The sequence below is a fragment of the Pleurodeles waltl genome, chromosome 2_2 (assembly GCF_031143425.1).
Source record: "Pleurodeles waltl isolate 20211129_DDA chromosome 2_2, aPleWal1.hap1.20221129, whole genome shotgun sequence".
Lineage (NCBI taxonomy): Eukaryota > Metazoa > Chordata > Amphibia > Caudata > Salamandridae > Pleurodeles > Pleurodeles waltl.
In genome coordinates, this window is record NC_090439.1 from 348,119,894 (window position 1) to 348,145,928 (window position 26,035).

At 42.1% G+C, this 26,035-nt stretch overlaps 1 protein-coding gene across 7 annotated transcripts in view; it reads left to right on the forward strand.

Annotated features, from left to right (window-relative positions):
- Positions 1-26,035, forward strand: part of ARHGAP28 (Rho GTPase activating protein 28) — a 1,060,144-nt gene that overhangs the window by 852,388 nt on the left and 181,721 nt on the right. For 5 of the 7 annotated variants that reach the window (XM_069219852.1, XM_069219849.1, XM_069219850.1 and 2 more), the window contains one exon: positions 13,557-13,643. The exons of the other annotated variants lie outside the window; for them this stretch is intronic. In XM_069219852.1, coding sequence (XP_069075953.1) covers positions 13,557-13,643 — 87 coding nt within the window. The remainder of the gene's footprint in view (positions 1-13,556; positions 13,644-26,035) is intronic. 7 annotated transcript variants of the gene reach the window in all.

The window sequence follows — 26,035 nt, forward strand, 5'->3', positions numbered from 1 at the left end:
CTTCCGCGCCGCAGTGCGCCGCTCCTCCATCTCGCTGCAGGCACAGGCTCCCAGAACTGCCCGGTGGCCAATCCTGAAGCTGCTCAGAGCAGCATCTGGATTGGCTGGGAGCACCCAGCCAGGGTGCTCCCAGGCAGACTGGGAGCCTGTGCAGGCTCTCTCCAGCCCGGCAACTGTATTGCTGGGCTGGAGAGACCCTTCTGTGCATGTGCATTTGGCCTGAGCCTTTAGCGACATCGGTGTGTATGGATGCTCAGTAGTGGGTGATTTGTTGACCTGGTGGCCATTAAGATCACGTTGCATTATACGTGGATGATGTCCTGTTACATGTTGGTAGGCCCTGCTTCACTATTCCCAGGATTCTTCATATACTTGAGGTATTCAATGAGGTCTCTAGCCTAGGAGCCAATTGGAGTTAGTCCACAGTGGTTTCTTTGTGAGATGATTTGCCATTAGATGATTGGGCCCCTGACAGTGCTCCGCAAATGAAGATTGAGTTTAAGTATCTCAGTGTCTACATAACCCGAGACCCAAAATGATGCCAGGAGGTGATGGCCACTGCTTACCATTCTGAGATCCCACATGGATAAAGGGAGCAAGCTCCCTTTCTTTCATGGGTGGAGATGCCGTTTTTAAGATAATAGAATGATGAAATGTCATAAACAGATGACCAAAGAGATACCCTTATGGCATGGCACCAGGTACCAGAGGTAACCCGACTCAATGGGTTTAAATCCTGGGACGACATTGGGATGAATGGGAATCCGATAATATCAAGTCATGTAAACATCTTCAGAAAAAGTTTCAGCTACATAATTTGTTGTTTTTTAGATACCTATAACTTTGGCATGCCGTAGATAGGTACAAGTCATATTTAGCCACAGTCCCCAACTTCAAGCCGCTTGAATCTAAACTTGGTTTAGGAAGAATGGAAAATAAGGGCATTTCCTGTGTATACAAGGCACTAGTGCTAAACATCCCAGATCCATTCCAATCTCTTGAAGAGAAATTGCAGCACAGCTAGAGTCACCTTGATGAAGAAGATTGTGTGGAGACTAGAATGGCCTCGCGACAGATGGTTGAGCTAGCCCGTCTACGTCTCTTACATTTTAAATATTTCCACAGAATATACTGTACACCTTCAAGGTTGTTCAAAATAGGGAAAAGTAAACATGTCCTATGTCTGAGATACCAGTTGTCCATGGGCACATACATTCATGCTATTGGAACTGGCTTTCTCTGCAGTCAACCCCAGTCTTTTTTTACTTTACCCCCCCTGCTTCACTGAATTTGTTTTTGTTGGCTTTAGGACTCTGCACACGTTACCACTGCTAACTTGTGTTAAAGTGCTTACCCTCTCTCCTCTAAACAAGATAAAATTGGCTTACCCCCAACTGGGCTATTTACTTTGCTTGCATGTCCCTCGTAAGGTGGAGTTACCTGTATCTAAAGCCTGTAAATTAAATGCTACTAGTGGGCCTGCAGCACTTGTTGTGCCACCCACTTAAGTAGCCCTTAAAAACATGACTCAGGCCTTCCATGACAGCCTATGTGTACAGTTTTAAACTGCCATTTTTTGACCTGGCAAAATAAACCTTTTGTGAGGCCTAAACCTTCCTATTTAAAATACATAAGAGACCACTAGGGTAGGCTCTAAACAGCCATACACCAGGGTGCATTGTATCTAAACTTCGTTATTTTAAGTTTTACATGTCCTGGTGGTGAAAAACTCTCAAATTTGTTTTTCCCTACAGCAAGGCCTGCCTCTCCCATACGATAACATTGGATTACCTTATTAGATTTAATAAGTGATAACATTGTTTGGGAACATGTAGGAATGACATGTTTGACATCTGAGGAATTATAATTTAAAGCCCTCTTTAATGGTAAAGTCAGATTTTAAGTCACAGTTTTGAAAATGCCACTTTTAGAAATTTGGTATTTTCTTGCCCTGACCATTTGATTCCTACATCCAGTACCTGGGTGATATGACTAGATGTAGGCAGTAGTTGGTCTTTTGTATTCCTCCCAGACAGCCACATAATAGAAGGCTGGGTGTTGGCAGGATGAGCTATCCTGTCAAAACCCATACCCTGGTTCTGGCGTGAAGCTGTTATCTGTCACACTTGCACTTCAAAAACACTGCCCCAGCTCACACATAAAGAAATTCACAGTGGCCTATTGTGCTTGCGAGGCATAAAAAGAGGGCCCTCATATCTACTCTCCAGTACACTCCTGGGTCTGTGGATACTACAGAAGAAGGACTGCTCTACTGCCAGAGGACTGCCCTGCTGCTTGAAGCCTTCCTTGCTATTTGAGAAAGAAGGCTGTTCTGGCACCCTTCACCCCAGGATGACGTGACTCCAAGGGCCACAACAAGCTCTAGAGGTGTCCGAGCAACTGCCCATCTGACCACCTGCACTAGACCTGTCTGGTTCTGCAGTTGGACCTTGCTGAGCCCTTCTTGCTTCTGCTGCAGTGAGGACCAGATTCCCAAGAGGTGCCTCCCAGGTCCTGGTGTGGCATCAGTTGAACTCCTATTTGTTGAAAAAGGGAAATCCTGAAATTTTGGGCTCTTCATGACTGCTAACAGGCCTGTTCATGCCAAGATCTTGGTGGCTGCACCATCTACTAAAGCAAACCTTCTGTGAACCTGACTCTTTGTGTTACAGCGACAACCAGCAGCAACTGGCAATGTGAAATCTGCACTTCATGCTACAGCATGGGCAGGCTGTGGTAACTGCCAACACTACAACAGCACTACAACTACAGTGATGACAGTCTGCAATGCCTGGCCCGTTCTTTCCACTACAGCGACTAAACTCCGCAATGCCTGTTCTGTTCAATGCGCTACAGCGACAGCTGTCTATGACGTTCTCCCAGTTCCTTGTGGCCTACTCCACCGCAAATGGAACTCTTTGTGCTAGATATTAGAAGGTAATTTTTTTCAACAGGACTAACCTGGTCCCTGTATTTTAACTGTGCACCATCGCGGTCAGCCTGAACTTGTGACTTTCACAGGGACACGCATGACCAGATAACTGCAAGTGGCACTTTGTGCTTTTAGGTACTATACTTATCTTAAATCTTTCAAATTGCATATATCCAGTCTTACTGATTGTCTTTTTTGTTGTTTTAGTGCCAAATAATTTTTACAAATGTGCTACATTTTTCTAAATTGGTGTGGATTTTTCTTGTGCTGTGCCTTATTACTGTTTAAGTCCTGCATAAATACATTACACATTGCCTCTAAGTTAAGCCTGACTGCTTTTGTGCCAAGCTACCAGAGGGTTAAATACAGGTTAATTTAGGGACTTGTGTGGTTCACTCTGACAAGGATTGTTGCTGTTGCGTGAGAATGCCTCACACCCTCCCCAACCAACAACCCAATTTCTCCCACATGTGATGTGGGAATGCCTGGTAATCTAAGCATACTGTTGCTGACCCCTGATACCCAACGTCACCCTGTTTGGGGTAATGATTGGTGAAGATGTAAAATGGGCTAGGTGTAGACGTATGTTAACTGGCCTCTTTCTAAAATGGATATAGTGAGACGTGAGCTTCCGCCTTTTGTGGAATGGTATTGTGGTACAGATATGTGTGCAATGGCGGAGGATGCAGTTTATAAAACCAGGGATGTCTCCATATATATAAAAAGATCTGGGCTGGTTGGAAGAACCAGCTCCTCTCCTCCATTATGTTGGGTTAGGTTTGTGAAGCCGAGTAGTTTGATTGGGTTGACACCCACCCTCTCTAGTGCTTTGGCATTATAATTGTCCTGTCAAATGAACTGTTATTTCTTCTTTTATGTACTGAGCTGCTGAATGGGGTTGTGGCAATAGTACGTGCCTAGATTATCTACTTGTGTTATTACTGCGTTTACAAACCCAATAAAAAGAATTATAAAATAACAAATATGGCAGATAACTCATCTGCACATTACAAGTGCATTATAGCCTACAACACTTGGTACATGGTGTGCGAAATATCTGCCACGTTTTGACAGAGCAACCCATCGTCCATACTCTAAATAAAGCCCTTAGGGCCAGATGTACGAACATTAAAGTTGCTCAAAATTGTCACAACTAGTACACTGACTTTTAGCGAATCTAGTGGTATTTTATGACCAATTTGTGTAGTAATAAGTCGGGTCGCAAAACAGTGAATCAAAGTGGGTCACAATTCGACTGACCTCATGCATATTAATGAGGTAGGTCTCAAACTCAAACCCACTACAATTCACCTCCATCACAAGAAGAGTGTTTTGCTGGGGTCAGAATGCAACCATTTTTGTATTTTCTTTTAAATGAAGCAATAATTGTTTTTTTTTCTAAACGCAGTCCTTTTTCCTTAAAGGAAAATGGCTGCATTTACAAAAAAATGAAAAGTTCTACAAACTTGTTCAAGACAAGGCAGAGGTCTTTGGGAACAAGGCCAACTCCTAAAACATGTTATTTGTCAACATTCACAAAGGAAAAGGAGTCTCTTTGGACCCTTTTGGACTTTGAATAGGTTATCACTACCTATATTTAGTCTGTAAAATATTAATGTTCTACAACTGGATTTTGGTCTCAAAATATTAATACGTCCCACTGCCCCTTGCTATTTGGACATGATGCTCAAAATACACCCCTTCCAAATAGCATGTTACAGAATAACAATGTATGTTTTGTACTTGCCAGAATGTCATTTTGCAATCACTAAGGCTCAGTTTTTGTGAATCAGAGTCTTTGCGACCAAAAATTACATTTGTACATTTGGCCGTAATTCTTTGAATGTATTTTTAATGGAATGTAAGAATTTAGATTTAGAAATGTAGGCAATTGATGTTCACAACAAAATATGTTCGCTTTAATTCATCCTGCATTTTGAAATCAGATATTTACCAGCAGAAAAGCTGCACTGTTGCCAAAAATGCTTAGCTGGGAATACTTTAAATGAATTCATTGGACATTGTGTCGAAATTGTGCTGAAATGTAAAAAATGTTTTTTACTTGTGTTAATGAATGTCATATTTTCTCACAAATTCGACATGCTTATTGTGTGCTCGGACACACCATACATCTGGCAATATAATGACAAGTAGCTTGGGACAGGCTCATTCTATTTTTGAAGACAGTGAGCCTGAGTCACAAAGGTAAATTTACACATGTAGATTAACTCCGAGGTGTAAATCTACACTTTTATTTGCTATTCACCATTTTCAAGTGTAGATTTACATATTTTCGCTCTTTGCTGGAGCATCCTCCAAGAGGGTTTAGGAGTGTAAAGTTACTACAAGTAACGTTTAACATGTAGGTTGCAATCTCCTCAATCATGTTGGAGATATCCCTATGGGAAAGATAGGAAAACATACCAATGGTTATTATCCTATAAAAAATGTAAAAATAATATAAAATGAAAATTTAAAATAATTTAAAATACATGTTAGACACCAAGAATGATTACAATAAAATACAATGACAGAAAATTAATCCTTTCTTGCACTCCACAAAAGGTGCTTGAACTCATGGAGTTAAGCATACCAAAATTAATCTGTTTTGGCTGACAAGTAGTCTTACTCATTCTCTGGGTCTCCCATAAGTCAAGAAATTTCTGCCATGACACATTTATGTAGCAGACCTTCTGCCACAAAATAGTCCCTTGATGCTGCTCCCATGGAAGTGGGGAGAAGGCAAGGGACAAAATATTCTATGGCCACTACTGCTGGCAGAGATGCTGTCCCTGCCACAATGGATGTTTGGAGTATCAGCTTCCAAACTAAAAATCCTACCAACATCTTTCAATATTTTTGCCTCATTGCGACTGCAGTGGTCTTTTCCGAAGACCACCACGGCCGCCGGAAGACTGCGTGTTATGACTGCAACCGGATATCCGCACCACCGACGGTCGGATATCCGGTGGACTTTGCGACGATGGTCGGCGGCGCTCAGGCTGTTCCACTATCGGCACCGCCATGCCAGAAAAAGAACACCTACAGAATTACGACCAACAATTCTGTGTGACAGTCTTCTGGTGGCAGGGCGCTGCTGGCAGTGGAAACACCGGGTCCTGTTCCCTAAGAAAGGAGCACCTTGTCGGTTGAAGTAAGTGTCATCTGCAAGGGTAGGGGGTTTGGAGGTGTGAGTGAGTGTGTGTATGCGTGTCATGAATGTTGGGGGGAGGGAGGGTAAGTGTTTGTGCATGCGTGTGTGTGTCTCTGTGTGTAACTGTGGTGATGTGTGTGTGTATGCATGTGGACGGGGGTGGGGCTGTGTGCATGGGTGAATGAGTGAGAGGTACGGGATGTGAGTGAGTGTGTGCATGCAGGTGCGTGTATGTTTATATGTGTATATGGTGTGTGTGTGTGCATGCAGTGAGGTACTATTGGGGTGGGGGTGTGGTTGTGTGACGGTGAGTGAGGGGTGGGGGTTGTGTATGTAGGTATGTATGTAGTTGAAGGGACGGATGGAGGATGGAGAGTGTTTGCTTGCGTGTGTGATGTGTATGGGTATGTATGTGTGTCTATGGGGTGAATGATGTGAGTGTGTGTGTGAGTAGGGGTGTGTCTGTGTGATTGTGTGTGTGTGGGTGCATGCGTGCGTGCAGAGGTGTTTGGGGGGTATCCCAGTGACAGGAATGCAAGTTTCTGTAGTCGGGATACCTTTCTGCCAGCATTTTTGTGGTGAGTGAGACCACAAAGAAAATGCTTCTTTATTACAACACTAAAGCTATTCTAACATTGGTATATCTCCACCTGGAAATATCAACATACAAAAATATACATTCAGCGACAAGCAGAAAAAGCATACAAATAAATAGGGCCCCATGGAGCCCATACTATGAAAGTGGTGTAAGAATAAGGGTGCCCAAACTAAGGTAAGTGTTTTAGGATCCCAGGGGATGGGGGAGTAGTAAATTACCAGAGGTAAGTACTAGAAATAGCACATGCGCTCGGGTACAGAGTTGTTATCGAGCCGGGTGTCCCATAGACAATCACAGGACCACTGCAGTTGGATTTTTATGGATTTAGGACCCTTCTCAGTAGACCCCGAGGAAACCAGTTGGCAGAGTGGCTGGAGAGTGCCCCCAACAGTAGATACACAAAAGACCAAAGTACCTACACCAGTGAGCCTAGGTGCATATGGGTGAAGTGGCGTCGGAAACTCTTGTTGAAGTCAGTGGAAGCCTTAGTTGTCCAGCTGCTGTTGCGACCTATGGACCAAGCAGGAGGAACCAAAAGGTGGATTCGGAACACGAAGAACCTGAAAAAGAAGGAGACAATGTCCAGACTACTGGGAGATCACCTGGTAATGCAGGTAGGCAATGCCCGGCCATTTGGAGCTGATGTTCCTTCAGGACGGTGAAGGAAGAAGACCAGCTGTGGAGACCAGGGGGATGCAGGAGATCCTTGGAGTCACCCACGAGCTGTCCCATGTAGGTCTCCAGATTGCAGGAGGGTCAGTGGCCAGCAGGACCACCAACAAACCTTGACAAATGCAAATAGCTGATGCAAGGAAGATTGCAGGTTTTGGAGGACCAGAAAGGTTCTAGTGACTTGACCCTGAGAGGGTAGTCAGGGCAGGCCTTCAGCAGGAAGGAAGGCCAGCCAGAGTCAGAGGAGCCCCCACGAGTGACCCACTGGCAGCAAGCACAAGGAGACACAGAGAGGCCTCGGCAGCACAACAAAACAGGAGTCCCACGTCACAGGAGCTGTAGGGTGGAAGCTAAATCGGAAGTTGCAGAGTGCTGGAGACTGGGGCTTCTAGGAGCTCGAAGATCTCATTGAGGAAGAGCCAACAAGCCTTGGCAAGAGCAACAGTCACAGTTCACAGGGGTTCCATTCCAGTGGCTGCAGCAAGGGTCCACCTTCTCCCAAGTTAGTCAGAAGGCAAGATGGACCCGGAGAGGACCACTGAACCACCACCTGTGTGCAGAGCCTTTTCATTGTCTGTGGGACAGCAGGATCCACCAGCCAGTCGTCATCTTGAGATGCCTGTGGATGCAGGGGAGTGACTCATTCATTCCAAGGGAGATTCTTTCTTACTTCTTGGATGCCGGCAGAGTCCTTGCGACCCTGGAGGATGCACAGCCAGGGATGTTGTAAAAATCTTGCAGGAGCTGAAGAAACAATGTTGCAGCGGGAGCCCTCCCACCTGGATGCATTTTTGTTACAGTTCCAAAAGCAGACCAGCAGCGGTTCTGTAGGCCAGGAGGAGATGTCTTGCAGAGAGTTCCTTGAAGAGTCTTGTTCAACAAATCTGAGGACCCTCCCTCGGGGAAGCCCTTAAGTAACCCTAAAAGGGGGTTGTCACTCTTTGTAGTGACTCAACCATCCGAGGGGTCAGGGATGTTATCTACCGGACCCAACCAGTCAGATGCTCCCCAGGGCCTCTGCCCACCTTGTTTCAAAGATGTCAGAATCAACCTACCTAGGGGAGGAGCTGGACAGGGGGGTGGTCACTCTCCTGTCCTTTGTGTAGTTTCACGCCAGAGCGAGGACCAGGGGCTCCTGAATTGGTGCAAACCTGATTATGTAAGGAAGGCACCAAATTTGATCTTCAATGCAGTCTGGTGGCACTCAGAGGCCACCCCAGCCCAGAGAAACCTATTTAAAAGAGAGAGGTGGTCACACCTCTCCCTTGCAGGAAATCCTTGTTCTTCCTTCTCCTGCCTGAATTAGGCTCATCAGCAGGTGGGCAGAACAGTGTCTGGGGTCGGCTGCAGCGTGGACTGGCAGCCAGACCCCGTAAGTTTCAACAGGCAGAACTGGGAGATCCTCTAAGGGACCCCCAGAGTACATGGGAACATGCAACTAGCACTGGAATCGATGTAGTTCCATGACTCCAACATGTTTGATGCCAAACATGCCTAGTTTCGGAGAAGTCATTATGTAGTTGGACCACTCATGTTGACTAGTGTCTACTACATACCTTAAGATGGCCCTCTGCACTTACAAAGCCCAGGGAATGGAGTCTGAGATTCCTAGGGGTACCCTGCTCATGCAGGGGTACCCTCACACTAAGGGACATGCATCCTGCCCTTGGTCTGAACGGTCTACCAGACAGGTGACTCACAGTGTGTAAGTGCAGTGACCATGATACAAGGCATGCCTTATAACTAAAGTGAAAAGTGCATGCACCATTTCACGCAGGCTGCAATGGCAGGCCTGCATACACAGTTTGCATGGGCTCCTATTGGTGGCAAAATACATTCTGTAGCCCAGGGGAGAACCCTGGTGTACCCATGCCTTGGGTACCTAAGTACCATATACTAGGGACTTACATGGGTGCACCAGTATGCTAATTATGGGGTGTAAAAGTTTATCAGCATCTAAATTTGGAGGAGAGATCACAGACACTGTCGTCCTGATTAGCAGGATCACAGTGCACTACAGCCTAAACACACTGACACCAGGCACAAAATGGGGTGTTCTACAACCAGAACCCAGCTTCCTACAATAGGTATAGCAAAAGCTTAACATTAATAAAGTGTGATGACTTCCAATCCTCAGTAGCAGCAGGCCAATTGCTCAGGTGATGGACATCCTTCATAGAGACCGTAGTAAAGTTGAATGTCATCCATTTACTTGTGGAAAAAAAGATGCCCCTGCTGTGTGATGGATCCCCAAAAGTATCATAGTTTTGGAGTGAATGTGAGAAGGGAACCATGAAGCACAGCATAGGGCATAGAGATGATTGGAGATATTGAAGAACTCCTCTATAAAAAGTGAAAATGCCCAGAGAGAAAAAAACAGTAATCAATCACAGGACATACCCCCCCTAAAACAAATGTAGGTAGACTGAATCAACAGAGTTGCCATGCAATTGAAAGCATCTTATTCTGCCAAAAGCCCCTGTGGCATGAGCAAATTGGCATATGCGCGCAGAAGGCATTGTCCACCATTTTGAAGTTAGCACATTCAACACTACACATGAATGACAGCTTTGCAGGGAATTGTGAGCAGAGAGGTGATTTTGGAGTTTGAGTGCATTACGTTTTTCCAAGGCACTCTCACAAGAAAGGACCACCAATGACAGTATAAAAATTAGAAACGTCACAGAGATCAAGAGTGTCTTTTTTGAGCAACATTGAAATCTGTTAGGCTTTAAGAGCATGGAGGAATACACCATGAGGAATAGTGCATTTATCAAGGGCATCCATATTTAATCAATCTGAATAAAGATAGACACAGATGCTGTTAGACTCATCAGAGCTGGAAACTGGCGAGGATTTGGGTTTCCAGGATGAGATGTGCATTTGTTGGACCAGTGATAGATTGCCATGAAAAATCCCAAATGGCGTAATTAGTGTTCCAGTGAAGATTGCCTCCCTCTTCTGCAGGTATCTATTAGAAATGTGAAGGAACAAGGGAAGACATAAAGCTGATAATGCAGGTGAAGGAGTGAGAATGAGATTAGGGGAACATTGTCCAGAAGCTTCTGTTAAGATGTTCAGAACTGCAAAGGAGGTATCAAGGGAAAGAAGTTGATTCTGGCTTGTCATGTCTTAGGGAGAAGCAAAATATCAAGATAATTGATAAGATAATAATAATATAGATAATAATAATAATAATAATAATAATAATAATAATAATAATAATAATAATAATAATAATAATAATAATAATAATAATAATAGAGATAACATGGGAAACAGCAGAGTGTTAACTTGACATTGTGTATTTGAGAAAAAGAGACACAAATGTACCCTTCTCATGGTCATTTGACCATAAGCACTCTTTCCCTCTTCAACCTTTTTTTAAAGAGATTTGGGTAGTGGGAGACCCACAAAGACTTGCCCATATACTTTAGCTCCTGTCCGTTTGTGACTTTCAGGAGGAAAATAGGGCAAAGTTAAAAGAGGACTGGCGAGCCCATCCTTCCTACACCCTTCGCTTGGACCTGGTTAATTCTTCACCACATCCTGCTTTGCAATAATGCTAATAAACCATTGACCAAATTCCTTCCTGTAGCTGCTTCCTCTCGAGGAAAGGGGGTACCGCTACAGCTGAGATAAAGTGTAAATACATTGTAAAGTCCCAGTGATAAAAGTTCATCTAGTTTAGGTTTATGCTGAACTGGTTCCTAACTTTCTGAATTATCTATGGATAATAATGGTATCTTCTGTTTTATGTAAGATCCCATACACTTCTTTATACAATGCCTTCAATTTAGAAAAAAATTATTTGTACTTCATCTCAGCCACCGTGAACTTCTGTATGCCTCTGAGGCATGGACACCTTCACAGCTTGAATCTGCAAAGATTCTTAACTTGTAGAGAGATGCACAAGTCAGCATGCGAGCCTCTCAAGCTTTTTTCAAAACATTTAGGCCTATATTTATACTTTTTAGCGCCGCATTTGCGCCGCTTTTTGACGCAAAAGTGGCGCTAAAGAAGTATAAATATGGGCCTTACTTTGTTTTTGTAATCCTGGATGTAGGCAATCATCACGCAAGGAGGAGTGCCTGGCTTCAGCTAAGTAGTCAATGGGTTCTCTCCACCTTGAGATGCAGACCTTCTCTATTCGTTATTGTGATGCAGAGTAAATTATTCAGAAATAACTTACTTGTCATGTACCTTTTGCCTTTTGGTTTGGTTTTGCATGGCTATCGTGAAAACGTATGATGACTTAACCTTTAGGGCGACCGTGAGGATTTGTGTTGCCAAGACATACACATCTCACTGCTGAAAAAAGGTCATCCCCCAATGTCAGTTCTTCCATAGCATCCAGTGTTTTTTCTGATGCCTTTGGATCGTATATCTGTTTTAAACTGTTAAGAACCGGTCGAGCTTTTATCTATTGTTGAATATTTCGTCTGCATTCTGAAATGTATTTCATTTCTTCAAGCATTCACTTTGCATTATTGAAAGTTCAAATGATGAAAATACCAAAGTGGAACTTGCACTTGTATATACTGCAAATTATGTATGCAAGTGTCATTTAGGCAGTGGCGTCCGGCAGCTTTAGGAGGGAGGGGGGCGGGCGGGGCACACACACACTCTCATTCTTTCACACACAGACACGCACGCACGCACGCACATCCATTAACAACATTCATACAATTCAAACATGCACGCACGCACCAGACATTCATTTTAAAACATCACACACACTCATTCTTTCACACACGCACGCACATCCTTTAACAACATTCATACCATTCAAACATGCACGCACGCACCAAACATTCATTTTAAAACATCACACACACTCATTCTTTCACACACACACGCACGCACATCCATTAACAACATTCATACCATTCAAACATGCACGCACGCACCAAACATTCAATTTGAAACATCACACACAAACACACACACTTACCTTCGGCCTGCAGGTCCCAGGAGGGTTGGGACTGCTGCCTTCCCTCACTGGCTGACCTTAGGTCAGCCAGTGAGGGAAGGCAGTAGTCCCAGCCTCCTCACAGAGTAGGATGGGGGATCAGTGAGACTGCTGACCCCATCGCACTCTGTGACGAAGTGTCACTGATTGACACTCGCCCTGGGCACTTCAGGGCTTAAACTGAAGCGCCCAGGGAGAGTGTCAATTGGTGACGCTTTCCTCGTCACCCAGGGGAGGGCCTCGAGGCACCTTTGCTGGGCCGAGGAGGTCACGCCCCTAGGAGCTGTGATCTCCTCAGCCCAGCAAAGTTCAGCTCAGGCAGCCAGGAGTCTGCGCAAATTGTGCATGTCTGCACCTGGCTGCCTGACCTGAACATGAAGAGTGTCTGTCAGGCTGACCTTTGTTCAGCCTGACAGACACTTTTCTTGGGGGGCAAAAGGTGGGGGGGCGTGGCCCCTCCGCCCTAAATGACAGGCCGCCACTGCATTTAGGTGTGAAAATAGCACTGTGAGCCCCTCCGAATGCCTATACAACATTAGGCACTTCAAACAGAGGATGCATTTGTAAAATGCCAACATGTATAATTTTATTTTAGCGGATATCAACTTTATTTTTCATAACCCAGATCAGGCCTGCCTTAGCACTCAAATTATCATTTGCTCTATCATATGTATACTGTTTTGCATTTCAGAGATCTTTCCTAGTTAATAAGAGGTTCATTGTGCAATACTTACACAAAAAAGTAGAGTTAAACAAAAAAATGGGAGTTTGTTTTAACTCAGTGATAAAACTATTTGTACTGTCACCAACATTTCAAGACAATTTAAGGGGATAACAGACAAAAGAAGTGCAAAAATGTGTCTAGATTGCAGTTCATAATAACAGTAAATATTATCAAAGAGAAACTCATAATTTCCGATACCACACAAGGAAATAAAAGCAATAAGAGAAAGAATACTTGTGAAATAGCACAAGCTCAATAAAGTTAGTGTCAAGAATTGTTCGATTAAGTAAGATTAACTAAGGAGCACACACAACTAAAATTACCACAAATAGAGTTATACAAATTGGCCACATGCATCAACACTGGCCGTTCCTGCATTGTCTTCAAACAATGCTCATGATGAAGACAGGTAGACAATATACAAATAGGCTGCTCAGAGCAGTACTAGCCAGTATCATCAGATATCAGTGATAATAATTCAGCCTTGTTTCTCCATATCTTCAGCATTCATTGCTCATGATCCAGACGTTCAACAAGGTTCCACAGTGCCCCCTGCAGCAAATTTGTACCAACCCATTTTTGAGAGCCCTGGTAAGTCTTTGTTGGGCATCGTTTGGAACTTCCATTTACTCACAACAAACTTGTAGATTGTATTGTATTGTATTGTAATAGTATTTATATAGCCTTTACTACCCCTGACGAGGCGTCGAATCGCTTTTCAGTGAGTTGCACGCTACTCCGGAACCCAACAAGAATTAGTGGATGTTATGTTACTATGATTTTTAAAACACACATTCACCATACAGTCTCTTGGCACTAGGTAACTGTCTCTGGGGCTACTTAATAACTTCCACCCCATAAGGAGATCTTTGTTAGTGTACACACACGGACTGGGGTACATTTTGTCCTAATGATGACCTTGTGATTTGGGTGACTGGATTGAAACTTCAATTTTGGAACACATTGTCCTTGTAAACTAATGATAGCTATCTCTGAAACTTTCTCTGAAAATAAGTTAGGCAGAGTTTTTTTTTAACTTTCTCCTTCTCTTTGCAAATACTGTCAAACGTCTCTGTGAAATTCTGTTGTATCACTGCACCACCTGCAACAATCACAACTGCAATAGCTATACCTATTGCATCTATGTTCATTGTTTACATGATTATTTTCCCAAAGTTTAATACTTCCTTTTAGGATTACACATTTATCTTACTAGTTCTCATTGTGACTACCAGTTCAAAACAGAATATATATTTTTGACATACATATCTATAAGTATACTGGAGGGTTTAGGCAATCCTGGACAAACTAATATATGAAAGCTTTAACACTAAATAAATCCTAGTGGAGCTATTATGTTAGTTTCCAATTGTAAGGAACCTAAGTTTTCTGAAAAGGAATAGTTATTAGCCCCATTGCTTTTTCTGAGATGAGGCATCACCATCCCATAATAAACATTGCAGCAGTATCTGTATAAACTACCAAGTGCCACTAACCTTTATTTCAGATAAGCAAAATAGTACACCCACAATATATCATTATGCTCACCACAGTAAAGCTTTTCACAATAAAAAGTAACTTTGTTGATTCACTTTTGTTTAGTGTTCCAGCAGGTTCAATTTAATGGAATCCACCAAGTCACAAAACACATCAGTCTACTTACATGTACATATATTTGGCAGGATTTCAGAAACACATCTCTTTCTTCAGCTCTTTATATAAGACATGTTTGCTTTAGTGGAGCAGGGACTTTAAATAAATATGTGGTTTACAATGTAAATCTTACCAATTCAGCTAGACAAAAGTCCCTGCTCTCATTGGGCCCAAAGTGATGGACCTTGGATGTAAGTAAGAATTAATCAGGAACTGTAGAATAAATCAACTGATTCGTCACAGTTACAAGTTCAGTCTTTTATGGAGTCAATGATGAGAGTCAGTGTGAGTTTCAAACCTTCATTTAAAATATATTAGTAAGTAAAATGTTATTGTTCAGCAACAAAATCTCAATCAAAATGTTACTCTATATCAATCATTAAAATATGATCAAATACATAAAGCATATTTCATACAGGAAAGCCCCTATTCCCCATTATTGAGAGTGCAGAGCAGCATAGATTTAGGCCAAAGAAATAAAGGTACACACAGAATGAATCTGAGGAGCGTCAACAAAGAGTCTGGGTCATAATAGATCTAAAGTGAAGGTTCTCAAGAGACGTCTCTCTGTACTCTAGGAACATAAACAATTAATAGCTTCTCAAATAAATGACTCTCTACAACTTATTTCCACATCTCCACAACTCATCCAGTCAGGCAGTGGTTTCAACATGGGAACAGGAAAGCTTCCATTGTCTAAGCAGACTGAAGACAATGTCTCAAATCTTAAACTTCTATCAAAATACATTATGGTTACATTTAGGTAGTTGGAATATGATTCCCACAATTCACACACCACAAGACAAAACAGCTCATGGTTAGGTCTCTACAGTTCAGCATGAAATCATGCACTTTCACACCTATTTTAAATGAATGTGTTATTATACATATGAAACATTCTCTGAAAATCAAACTAAACATTTTAATACATTATTTCATCTTATAAAACTATGTCTATGGGAAAGGTCCAAGTATAACAATTTATTGTTAATTCATGTCTTTCTCAGCACATTTGCATCATTGAAAGTTTAACATTCACATTCCTGACTAAGATCAGGGTAAAAGAAATAAATAAAATGCATTGTACAGCTTATTTCACTAAATATGTGTAGCTATGAGAGCCTACTGCTCTCAATTTAGTTTAAAATACAGGTTTTGTCTGAGGCCTATACATTTTTTTTTCTAAATGCTAATTGTAATATTCATTAGTTTAAAAGCTCCCACACTTTTTGAGAGAAGTAAGTTGTATTTTATATTGTAAGTCTTCAAAACCAGTTAAACCATCATTCAGAAAGTGGAGACATGCTGCTTAAAAAGTGTCTGCTATTTTAACATTGTCCTTATCTGTGCAACGTTCCCTATTGAGCAGTGTCAAGACGTATACTTCATGTGGACAGAAGAAAGACATGCAGCCTAACTCCGGGAGGGACGCATGCTGGTTACCTTTTTACTTGCACTCATTTTAAGGTAACTTAAATGGGGTAAAATGGACTTAACTGGCACCGGATAAACTGGCTTTAATAAGAGCAATTAAGAAAAGTCATTACAATCAATAATTTGTCCAGAGTGTAAGAAACAACCATTTTTGTCTCCTGTGCACCATTAGAATTTTCCAACCAATAAAGAGGAGCTTCAATTAAAAGTTCTAGAATAGCGGAACATGATAATTGGTGTAGGTTTAATTTAAATAGTGAGTTTCTGAGCAAGCCATGCTTTCATAACAGCTTTAGAGCTGTAGAAAACCGGCCTGAACTAACCATATGAGCTAATAAATCTCCAAAGACAAAGGGTTCCATTCCATAAGATATCTTCCCTCTGCTTGCCATTAAATATGTCCCCAACCGATATGACCACTATCTAAGGGCGTATAGGAGCGCCAAGGTAGGATCATCAAAATGAGTACCATTGACAGCATTGTAGCACTGTCACAATTTAGGGCACACATAGAGTATACCATACCAAAGGTTAAAGTGACGTTATAGTTAAGTCTGGTAGTAACATCTTGCTTTATGTTAACAAAACCTCAAAAATTTATCTAAAAGAACAAAGAATAAAGTGACATCTTAGGTGAAAATGTCAATTAAAACGTACCATTTTAATCTACAAAAACAATTAAATTCACCATTTATAGTTATCTGAGATAGCTATAATTTGTATCCCCACCATGCACTGCATATGACCTCACATATTACATCACTTACGGTATGTTGAATGACATCTTTGATGACATCACTTATGAAATCTCAAATTACACAATTGATGTCATCTATCGTGACATCATCCACCATACTGCTACTGTATTAACCAGTCCAGCCTTTGAAATATGTAATTGATTACTAACTGGCCACAATCATGTAAAGCAAAGGTTACATTGAATTAGATTAAAATTCACATGTTATGGATAGGACCAAAATCTGTATCTCACACAGCAACCATGCAAATCAAACTCACACACCGAAGCAATGCTCACCATAAATAATGAAATGCTACTTTAAAGCAGGCCTCTGCCATGGTTTGGAGTGACTCACATGGGAACTTTAAAAGCATGAGCTGCTTTTGAATCAATATCCGGCAACATGTAAACAAGGGAACATAACACATAGCATACACAAGGCAGCATAATGGCACTATTAAACATAGCAGGGCAAACAAGACGAAGCAGTCAAATCACCATACTTCACAGCAACCATAGTACAAAAAAACAACGTCACACTACAAAAATGTAGCACAACAACCAACAGAACTCATCACCCCAAAACAAAATACCATATTACAAATATGCAGAGCTCTTCTTTTCCCACTTTCCCACTTCCAGGAACCTGCTGGCATAGTATTGTCATATAAGGTGTTTTTGCCAACAATTGCCTTAGCTTACCATAAAGGACATGAAAGAGGGAAACGAAAAAAATATCTGATCCGACCCCTTTTCTTCATCCTTTGCCTCTAAACTTTTTTTTTGCAACTATAACAACACTATTACCTGTCTAGGTTCAGCAATTGCAAGTTAAGAAACATTAGCATAAAAGTAAACTACCCTTCCCAATGTCACAGAGGTACCCTGTTAGCATTTCCCTAAATCTGCAGTGTTTTCTTTTTTTTGCACTAAAATATACTCAAATAATTTTCAGTCACTCCAAATCTACCTGAACTGGGCACAATCATTTACAATAAAATGTGATTCTGGTAAGAAAAATGCATAACTATATGTACAATTCCCTTCTCACGCATGCTCTCTTTGTTATGAATTTTCCAAGATAGGGTAACAGCCTGTTCCATTATGCGTGAGGACATACTCAAATGCTAAGTCATCAGAGCATTAATGAAAGTGTAAACATTTTTTTTTTTTTTTAATCTCAAAATTGACACATTTATGCCTATGGACAGGAAAACCTTCTTAGTTTCTTAGGAATGCTCCTATCATTTATACATTTATGACAGCTTGACCACTGAGCAGAAAATTTAAGGCCATGGGATTAGGGTAAATTCTCAAGTGTACATATTGTTTCCTAAGTTATGTTATGATTTGCTAAACTGATCACAATTGTGTAGGGCATTCTCACTGTTTGTATGGTGCCAAGATGCTTTTGGAATCTGGGTCCCTTCAGCATTCTGGGATTTTTGCTGGACAGTGTTAAATTGGTGTGTTGAAAAGAAATTTGATTGCCTTTTCATATTCCATAGATCTGACCCGTATCAGATAAAGGTCAATGTGGACTGAGCTTACTAGTAGAGTTTGAAGATATGATATAATATATTGGCTGGATCCTTTCTCTCCCTAACCACACTAAACTTTTTGATGTACATATGCAGTTAGAGTGAGGAAAGATTTATTGATGTCTGTGAATATCCACAGAAAGTACTACCTTGTGGGTGTTGTGAACATACGCATTCAGCATTCCCATAGCAATACTAATGTTGCCATTCCTTCTCCATACTTATTGCATCCAAAAAGGATATCCTTAGGTGGATTTACCACTTCAGTAACTGTGTTTGTAAAAATTGCCAAATCCTGTCTGTGAATTGACAGCTATCATTTGTGGCACACATGACATGTCTGGCACACTGAGAGTATTATCAAAGGGTCAGTGATTTTGCCACTATGGGACCTGATTAGGCAATCCAATATAATGCTTGGCCGTTCTACATGCAGGTGGCCAAAAAGTGCTTTCAAAACAAAAGCTTAGCTCATGTTAAGACTACCTTTACTTGTGCTGACAACATGGAAGCTAAAATTGCATTGCACTGAATTGTGAAACAAATATTTAACTATTTATTTCATTTTGTCTTGATCAGTGAAATTTACTATCCATGGCCATCTACACAAATTAATGCGATGTGTAGGATAATCATAATGCTGCATGAGTCACTGTAATCATTAGTGAAATACATGCGTTTTTAGCTTATTCTTCTTAGAGCACTCATTGTCCCTGATCCATTTTTTTTCAGATCACAAGACCTCTCATATATTTATACTCACAGCCCTCAGGGCTCTTCCACCACTTAGAGCTTAAAAGTGGACCTTGGATGGTATAAGTAGTTTACAAGTAGCACTCCTGGTTTTATTGTATTTATTGTTAGACCTTTCTCTCTGTAATTATCAAAATTTATGTTTTGCTCTTATTATGTGTGTTTATTTGTATTTGTTTTGTGCTTTATTAAAAATAAACTGGAAACTAGTGCTGGAGCGCTTGCAGAGGTTTTCTTCCAGCCTCGGGTTCAGAAACCACACACGCTCTGTTGAGACACCACAACTTTTTCCTCCTTCACTAGAGGTCTCCCAAATCTGTGGACTCAGTGAGGAGTGTGGTAATCAGATTCCTTCAACACAGATCAATAACAAAAAACAGAAACAATTGTAAACACCATGACCAATTTCAACACAAAATCAAACTTCAAACTAAATACAAGTTTTGAAACTTTATTACAACCACAAAGTTAATGTAACATAGATGTTGCGCAAAACTAAATTATAGATATCCGTAAAAATCATAGGCTGACCAAAACGTCTAAAGAGATTAAGCCTACTAAATAACAATGCTATTAGACACTCCAAGAGAATAACACAAATTAACAAAACTATAATATGCACATCAAAATCAGATTTCAAAGCAGATGATGGTGACATCTGCAAAATCATCAACAATTAATTAATAACAATCACTTTTCAGGGATGGGCCATCCTATCCTTAATACGAATTTGGACTTGCATGTGTGGGGATGGACTAACACATGCAGGAAAAACCAAAGAAGAAACAATGGGCCTGATTCTAACTTTGGAGGACGGTGTTAAACCGTCCCAAAAGTGGCGGATATACCACCTACCGTATTACGAGTCCATTATATCCTATGGAACTCGTAATACGGTAGGTGGTATATCCGCCACTTTTGGGACGGTTTAACACCGTCCTCCAAAGTTAGAATCAGGCCCAAAATAATTTAGAAAATTCATTTTACTAGGGTAACTCACTAAAAAACTACAGGGGTGTAATCATCTAAGCTGAAAATGAAATAAGAAACCACATTTCAGATTATACCTCTCCTCATGGGACAGCAGACAGGAAAGATTTGTTGAGACAGAGCATTCACAACTTCCCAGCATCAGTTGACAGCAGCATCACAGCAGTGCAGACATGGGCTGCACATAGATTAGGTCAGCAGTTCTGAATTTATTAGACATATTAGTACTGAACAACATAATCAAATGGGGCAAATAGGCTAAAGGGAAAGCCATGAAATAAAAACTAAAAGTGACAGAAGAATTGGAGAGGAATAGGAGGTGACAGCTTGAACACCCAAGAAGAACTCTCTCAGACTGAGTAGTAATTTGAGAAGTCTCTCCATAACTAGAAATGTCCATTAAGTTATGATTGGTTGACTGTGTGGACCCATCATGCGCAAATTGATCAATATCTAATGTTTGATCAAGTTTGCAACTATTCCGGATTTTCTCAGGGAGCATGCAAAGTCATCTCAATGAATTCATATAGTTCTGACAAATATAACACTTATTCATTGATTGCAACTTTACAATTCTTTCTCATGGTACAAAGGATGATTCCAACAGTTCTCATAGGAGTTTCAATAATTCTTCCTTTCTTGTTCAACAGCTAGAATAAATATTGTTACATTTGTTATTAATCAAGGCATGTGCTCTATCTTTTATACAATAGGGCATTCACCAACACATCAGCAACCTACAAATCAATTCAGGTCAAAGGAAACATGATGAATTTGCATTTCTTCCACTACTGCTGCAAAATGAATCTTCAGGCCTAGTCTACATAAGAAAAGCTAAATACATGCTAATGCAACATAAATCCTATTGCGCATCTTACATTTTAAATCAAATAGGCCAAGCAAATGACTTAATTGCAGTTGTTTTATACGACATTAGTAACAGTTTAAACATGCTTGTATTTTCTGCACACATGTAACTCGTATTAATGAATCATTTAAATCAATATAATTACGATTAATTGATGTTCATTTAATACTCATAATAAACTTGTCATCTCTGCTATTCACTAAAATTATGCTTTTAATATTAATGTCAGTAGTTCACTTGAATACAAATACACAACATCTTTTCATGGCAAAACGCGATGTCCAGAACAAATGTTAATTTCTCTGTTAGGCTTTTAAATGAAGATTTATAATTCGCCATATGGTAACTTCTATTAACGTATCAGCAAAATTGTATATCTATCACTAGTATGCCTCCACATTTATTTAACCAATAAAGTAATACTTACAATTAAATGCTTCATGAGTTTTAGTGCTTAATAGGCCATATAAAGCAACTTACAAATGCAATACACCCATATGACATTGTTGTTGTTTTGCATGTGCAAATTCACAACTGTTTTAAGATTCATTAGGAAAACGTGCCCTTTTTTAAATTTCCTTTGTGTCAGACTGGACAGCTATTGGTCTAGCTGTCAGTATATGTAGATCACTCAAAAGTAGGCATATTTTCCATATTTACAAATAAATGCAGACAGTTAACTAAATGGTTTTCTGTCAGTATTTATTGAAAACATATGGAAATATGGAAAACTAGAAGTCTTATTTATAACCAAACAATGACATTATTTTGGATACTAAGGTTAGTACACTGAAACAAGAGGACCCATGCTGATTCCAGGAAACGGACACAAAAGTACAAACGTTAATACAGGGCAGCAACACTGTCACGTGCACCCTGTTGCATGAGCATGAACACAGACATGAGGATATTAGCATGGGTACAGAGACAGGTGAACACTGACACTAGGACACTAACAAGGGGACACTAGGACACTAACAAGGGGACATTGACATAGGGAAACTGGCAAATAGGCACTGTTACTATGATACTTACAAAGGTAAATCCAATTCTGACACTAGGGCACTGGCTCAGAGCATGCTGAAACAGGAGCATCAGTACTAACATGGAAACCTTGATAATGGAACACTAACATGGGGCCCAAACATGAATACTGGATTACTAGTGTGTGATAGTTTCACTGGAGCACTGACTCAGGGATGCTAGGACACAAGAATACTGACACAAAGACATAATATCATAACAGTGACAATACATAGGGACACTAATGAGGGACACAACAATATTGTACTGACGTGGATACTGAAAGCAGTGCTGACACAGTGACACCAATATAGAGATACTACTGCTGCAAAATAGGCACTAAAACATTGACATGGTGGTACTAAATCTGACATGGGTATGTTGACATGGGTATGGGCCCTGGAATCTCACCATCTATCACAAGATTTGACATTAGGACACTGACTAATGGGTGGTAGCAATCACATGGAAAAACTGACACCAGGACGTTTGGACACTGACACTGAGACACACATACTAGGACACCTGACACAGGAGAACCAACTCTAACATGTGTATATTGACTTGGGGTCCATGATGCTAGAACTTTGACAGAGAGCATAAACAATGATGCTGGCACAATGGCCTGGGGAACTGACACTTGTAGATTTACAGCTGTGATATAGTAACACAGTGATACTAGGAACACTAAAACATGGGCACTGACTGGGAGGACTCAACAGTAGGGTACTGACAGAAGGTTATTGTAGGAGGCTGGACTGGCTTGTAGTGAGTACCAAGGGGTACTTGCACCTTGCACCAGGCCCAGTTATCCCTTATTAGTGTATAGGGTGTCTAGCAGCTTAGGCTGGTAGATAATGGTAGCTTAGCAGAGCAGCTTAGGCTGAACTAGGAGACGTGTGAAGCTACTACAGTACCACCTAGTGTCATATGCACAATATCATAAGAAAACACAATACACAGTTATACTAAAAATAAAGGTACTTTATTTTTATGACAATATGCCAAAGTATCTTAGAGTGTACCCTCAGTGAGAGGATAGGAAATATACACAAGATATATATACACAATAGCAAAAATATGCAGTATAGTCTTAGAAAACAGTGCAAACAATGTATAGTTACAATAGGATGCAATGGGGAAACATAGGGATAGGGGCAACACAAACCATATACTCCAAAAGTGGAATGCGAACCACAAATGGACCCCAAACCTATGTGACCTTGTAGAGGGTCGCTGGGACTATTAGAAAATAGTGAGAGTTAGAAAAGTAACCCTCCCCAAGACCCTGAAAAGTGAGTGCAAAGTGCACTAAAGTTCCCCTAAGGACAAAGTAGTCGTGTTAGAGGAATAATGCAGGAAAGACACAAACCAGCAATGCAACAACTGTGGATTTCCAATCTAGGGTACCTGTGGAACAAGGGGACCAAGTCCAAAAGTCACAAGCAAGTCGGAGATGGGCAGATGCCCAGGAAATGCCAGCTGCGGGTGCAAAGAAGCTTCTACTGGACAGAAGAAGCTGAGGTTTCTGCAGGAACGAAAAGGGCTAGAGACTTCCCCTTTGGTGGATGGATCCCTCTCGCCTTGGAGAGTCGTGCAGAAGTGTTTTCCCGCCTGGAAGGACGCCAACAAGCCTTGCTAGCTGCAAATCGTGCGTTTGGCGTTTTTGGACGCTGCTGGGGCCCAGTAGGGACCAGGAGGTCGCAAATTGGACCTGAAGAGAGAGGGGACGTCGAGCAAGACAAAGAGCCCTCACTGAAGCAGGTAGCACCCGGAGAAGTGCCAGAAACAGGCACTACGAGGATGCGTGAAACGGTGCTCGCCGAAGTTGCACAAAGGAGTCCCACGTCGCCGGAGACCAACTTAGAAAGTCGTGCAATGCAGGTTAGAGTGCCGTGGACCCAGGCTTGGCTGTGCACAAAGGATTTCCGCCGGAAGTGCACAGGGGCCGGAGTAGCTGCAAAGTCGCGGTTCCCAGCAATGCAGCCCAGCGAGGTGAGGCAAGGACTTACCTCCACCAAACTTGGGCTGAAGAGTCACTGGACTGTGGGGGTCACTTGGACAGAGTCGCTGGATTCGAGAGACCTCGCTCGTCGTGCTGAGAGGAGACCCAAGGGACCGGTAATGCAGCTTTTTGGTGCCTGCGGTTGCAGGGGGAAGATTACGTCGACCCACGGGAGATTTCTTCGGAGCTTCTGGTGCAGAGAGGAGGCAGGCTACCCCCACAGCATGCACAAGCAGGAAAACAGTCGAGAAGGCGGCAGGATCAGCGTTACAGAGTTGCAGTAGTCGTCTTTGCTACTATGTTGCAGGTTTGCAGGCTTCCAGCGCGGTCAGCAGTCGATTCCTTATCAGAAGGTGAAGAGAGAGATGCAGAGGAACTCGTATGAGCTCTTGCATTCGTTATCTAAAGTTTCCCCAGAGACAGAGACCCTAAATAGCCAGAAAAGAGGGTTTGGCTACTTAGGAGAGAGGATAGGCTACTAACACCTGAAGGAGCCTATCAGCAGGAGTCTCTGACGTCACCTGGTGGCACTGGCCACTCAGAGCAGTCCAGTGTGCCAGCAGCACCTCTGTTTCCAAGATGGCAGAGGTCTGGAGCACACTGGAGGAGCTCTGGCCACCTCCCAGGGGAGGTGCAGGTCAGGGGAGTGGTCACTCCCCTTTCCTTTGTCCAGTTTCGCGCCAGAGCAGGGGCTAAGGGGTCCCTGAACCGGTGTAGACTGGCTTATGCAGAATTGGGCACATCTGTGCCCAACAAAGCATTTCCAGAGGCTGGGGGAGGCTACTCCTCCCCTGCCTTCACACCATTTTCCAAAGGGAGAGGGTGTCACACCCTCTCTCAGAGGAAGTTCTTTGTTCTGCCATCCTGGGCCAGGCCTGGCTGGACCCCAGGAGGGCAGCTGCCTGTCTGAGGGGTTGGCAGCAGCAGCAGCTGCAGTGAAACCCCAGGAAGGGCAGTTTGGCAGTACCAGGGTCTGTGCTACAGACCACTGGGATCATGGGATTGTGCCAACTATGCCAGGATGGCATAGAGGGGGCAATTCCATGATCATAGACATGTTACATGGCCATATTCGGAGTTACCATTGTGAAGCTACATATAGGTAGTGACCTATATGTAGTGCACGCGTGTAATGGTGTCCCCGCACTCACAAAGTTCAGGGAATTGGCTCTGAACAATGTGGGGGCACCTTGGCTAGTGCCAGGGTGCCCTCACACTAAGTAACTTTGCACCTAACCTTTACCAGGTAAAGGTTAGACATATAGGTGACTTATAAGTTACTTAAGTGCAGTGTAAAATGGCTGTGAAATAACGTGGACGTTATTTCACTCAGGCTGCAGTGGCAGGCCTGTGTAAGAATTGTCAGAGCTCCCTATGGGTGGCAAAAGAAATGCTGCAGCCCATAGGGATCTCCTGGAACCCCAATACCCTGGGTACCTCAGTACCATATACTAGGGAATTATAAGGGTGTTCCAGTAAGCCAATGTAAATTGGTAAAAATGGTCACTAGCCTGTTAGTGACAATTTAAAAGTAATGAGAGAGCATAACCACTGAGGTTCTGGTTAGCAGAGCCTCAGTGAGACAGTTAGGCACCACACAGGGAACACATACATGCACACCTATGAGCACTGGGGCCCTGTGTGACAGGGTCCCAGTGACACATACATATAGGCCACAACCTTATGAGCACTGGGGTCCTGACTAGCAGGGTCCCAGTGACACATAACAAACACACTGAAAACATAGTGTTTTCACTATGAGCACTGGGGCCTAGCCATCAGGATCCCAGTGAGACAGTGAAAACAGTGACAAACATCCTGACATACACTCACAAACAGGCCGAAAGTGGGGGTAACAAGGCTAGAAAGAGGCTACCTTCTCACAGTTATTGACATGGGTCACTGGGATACTGCCCCAAGAACACCAAGAAGGAGAAAATGACATAGGAACGCAGGCATCGGCACTGACTTTGTGAC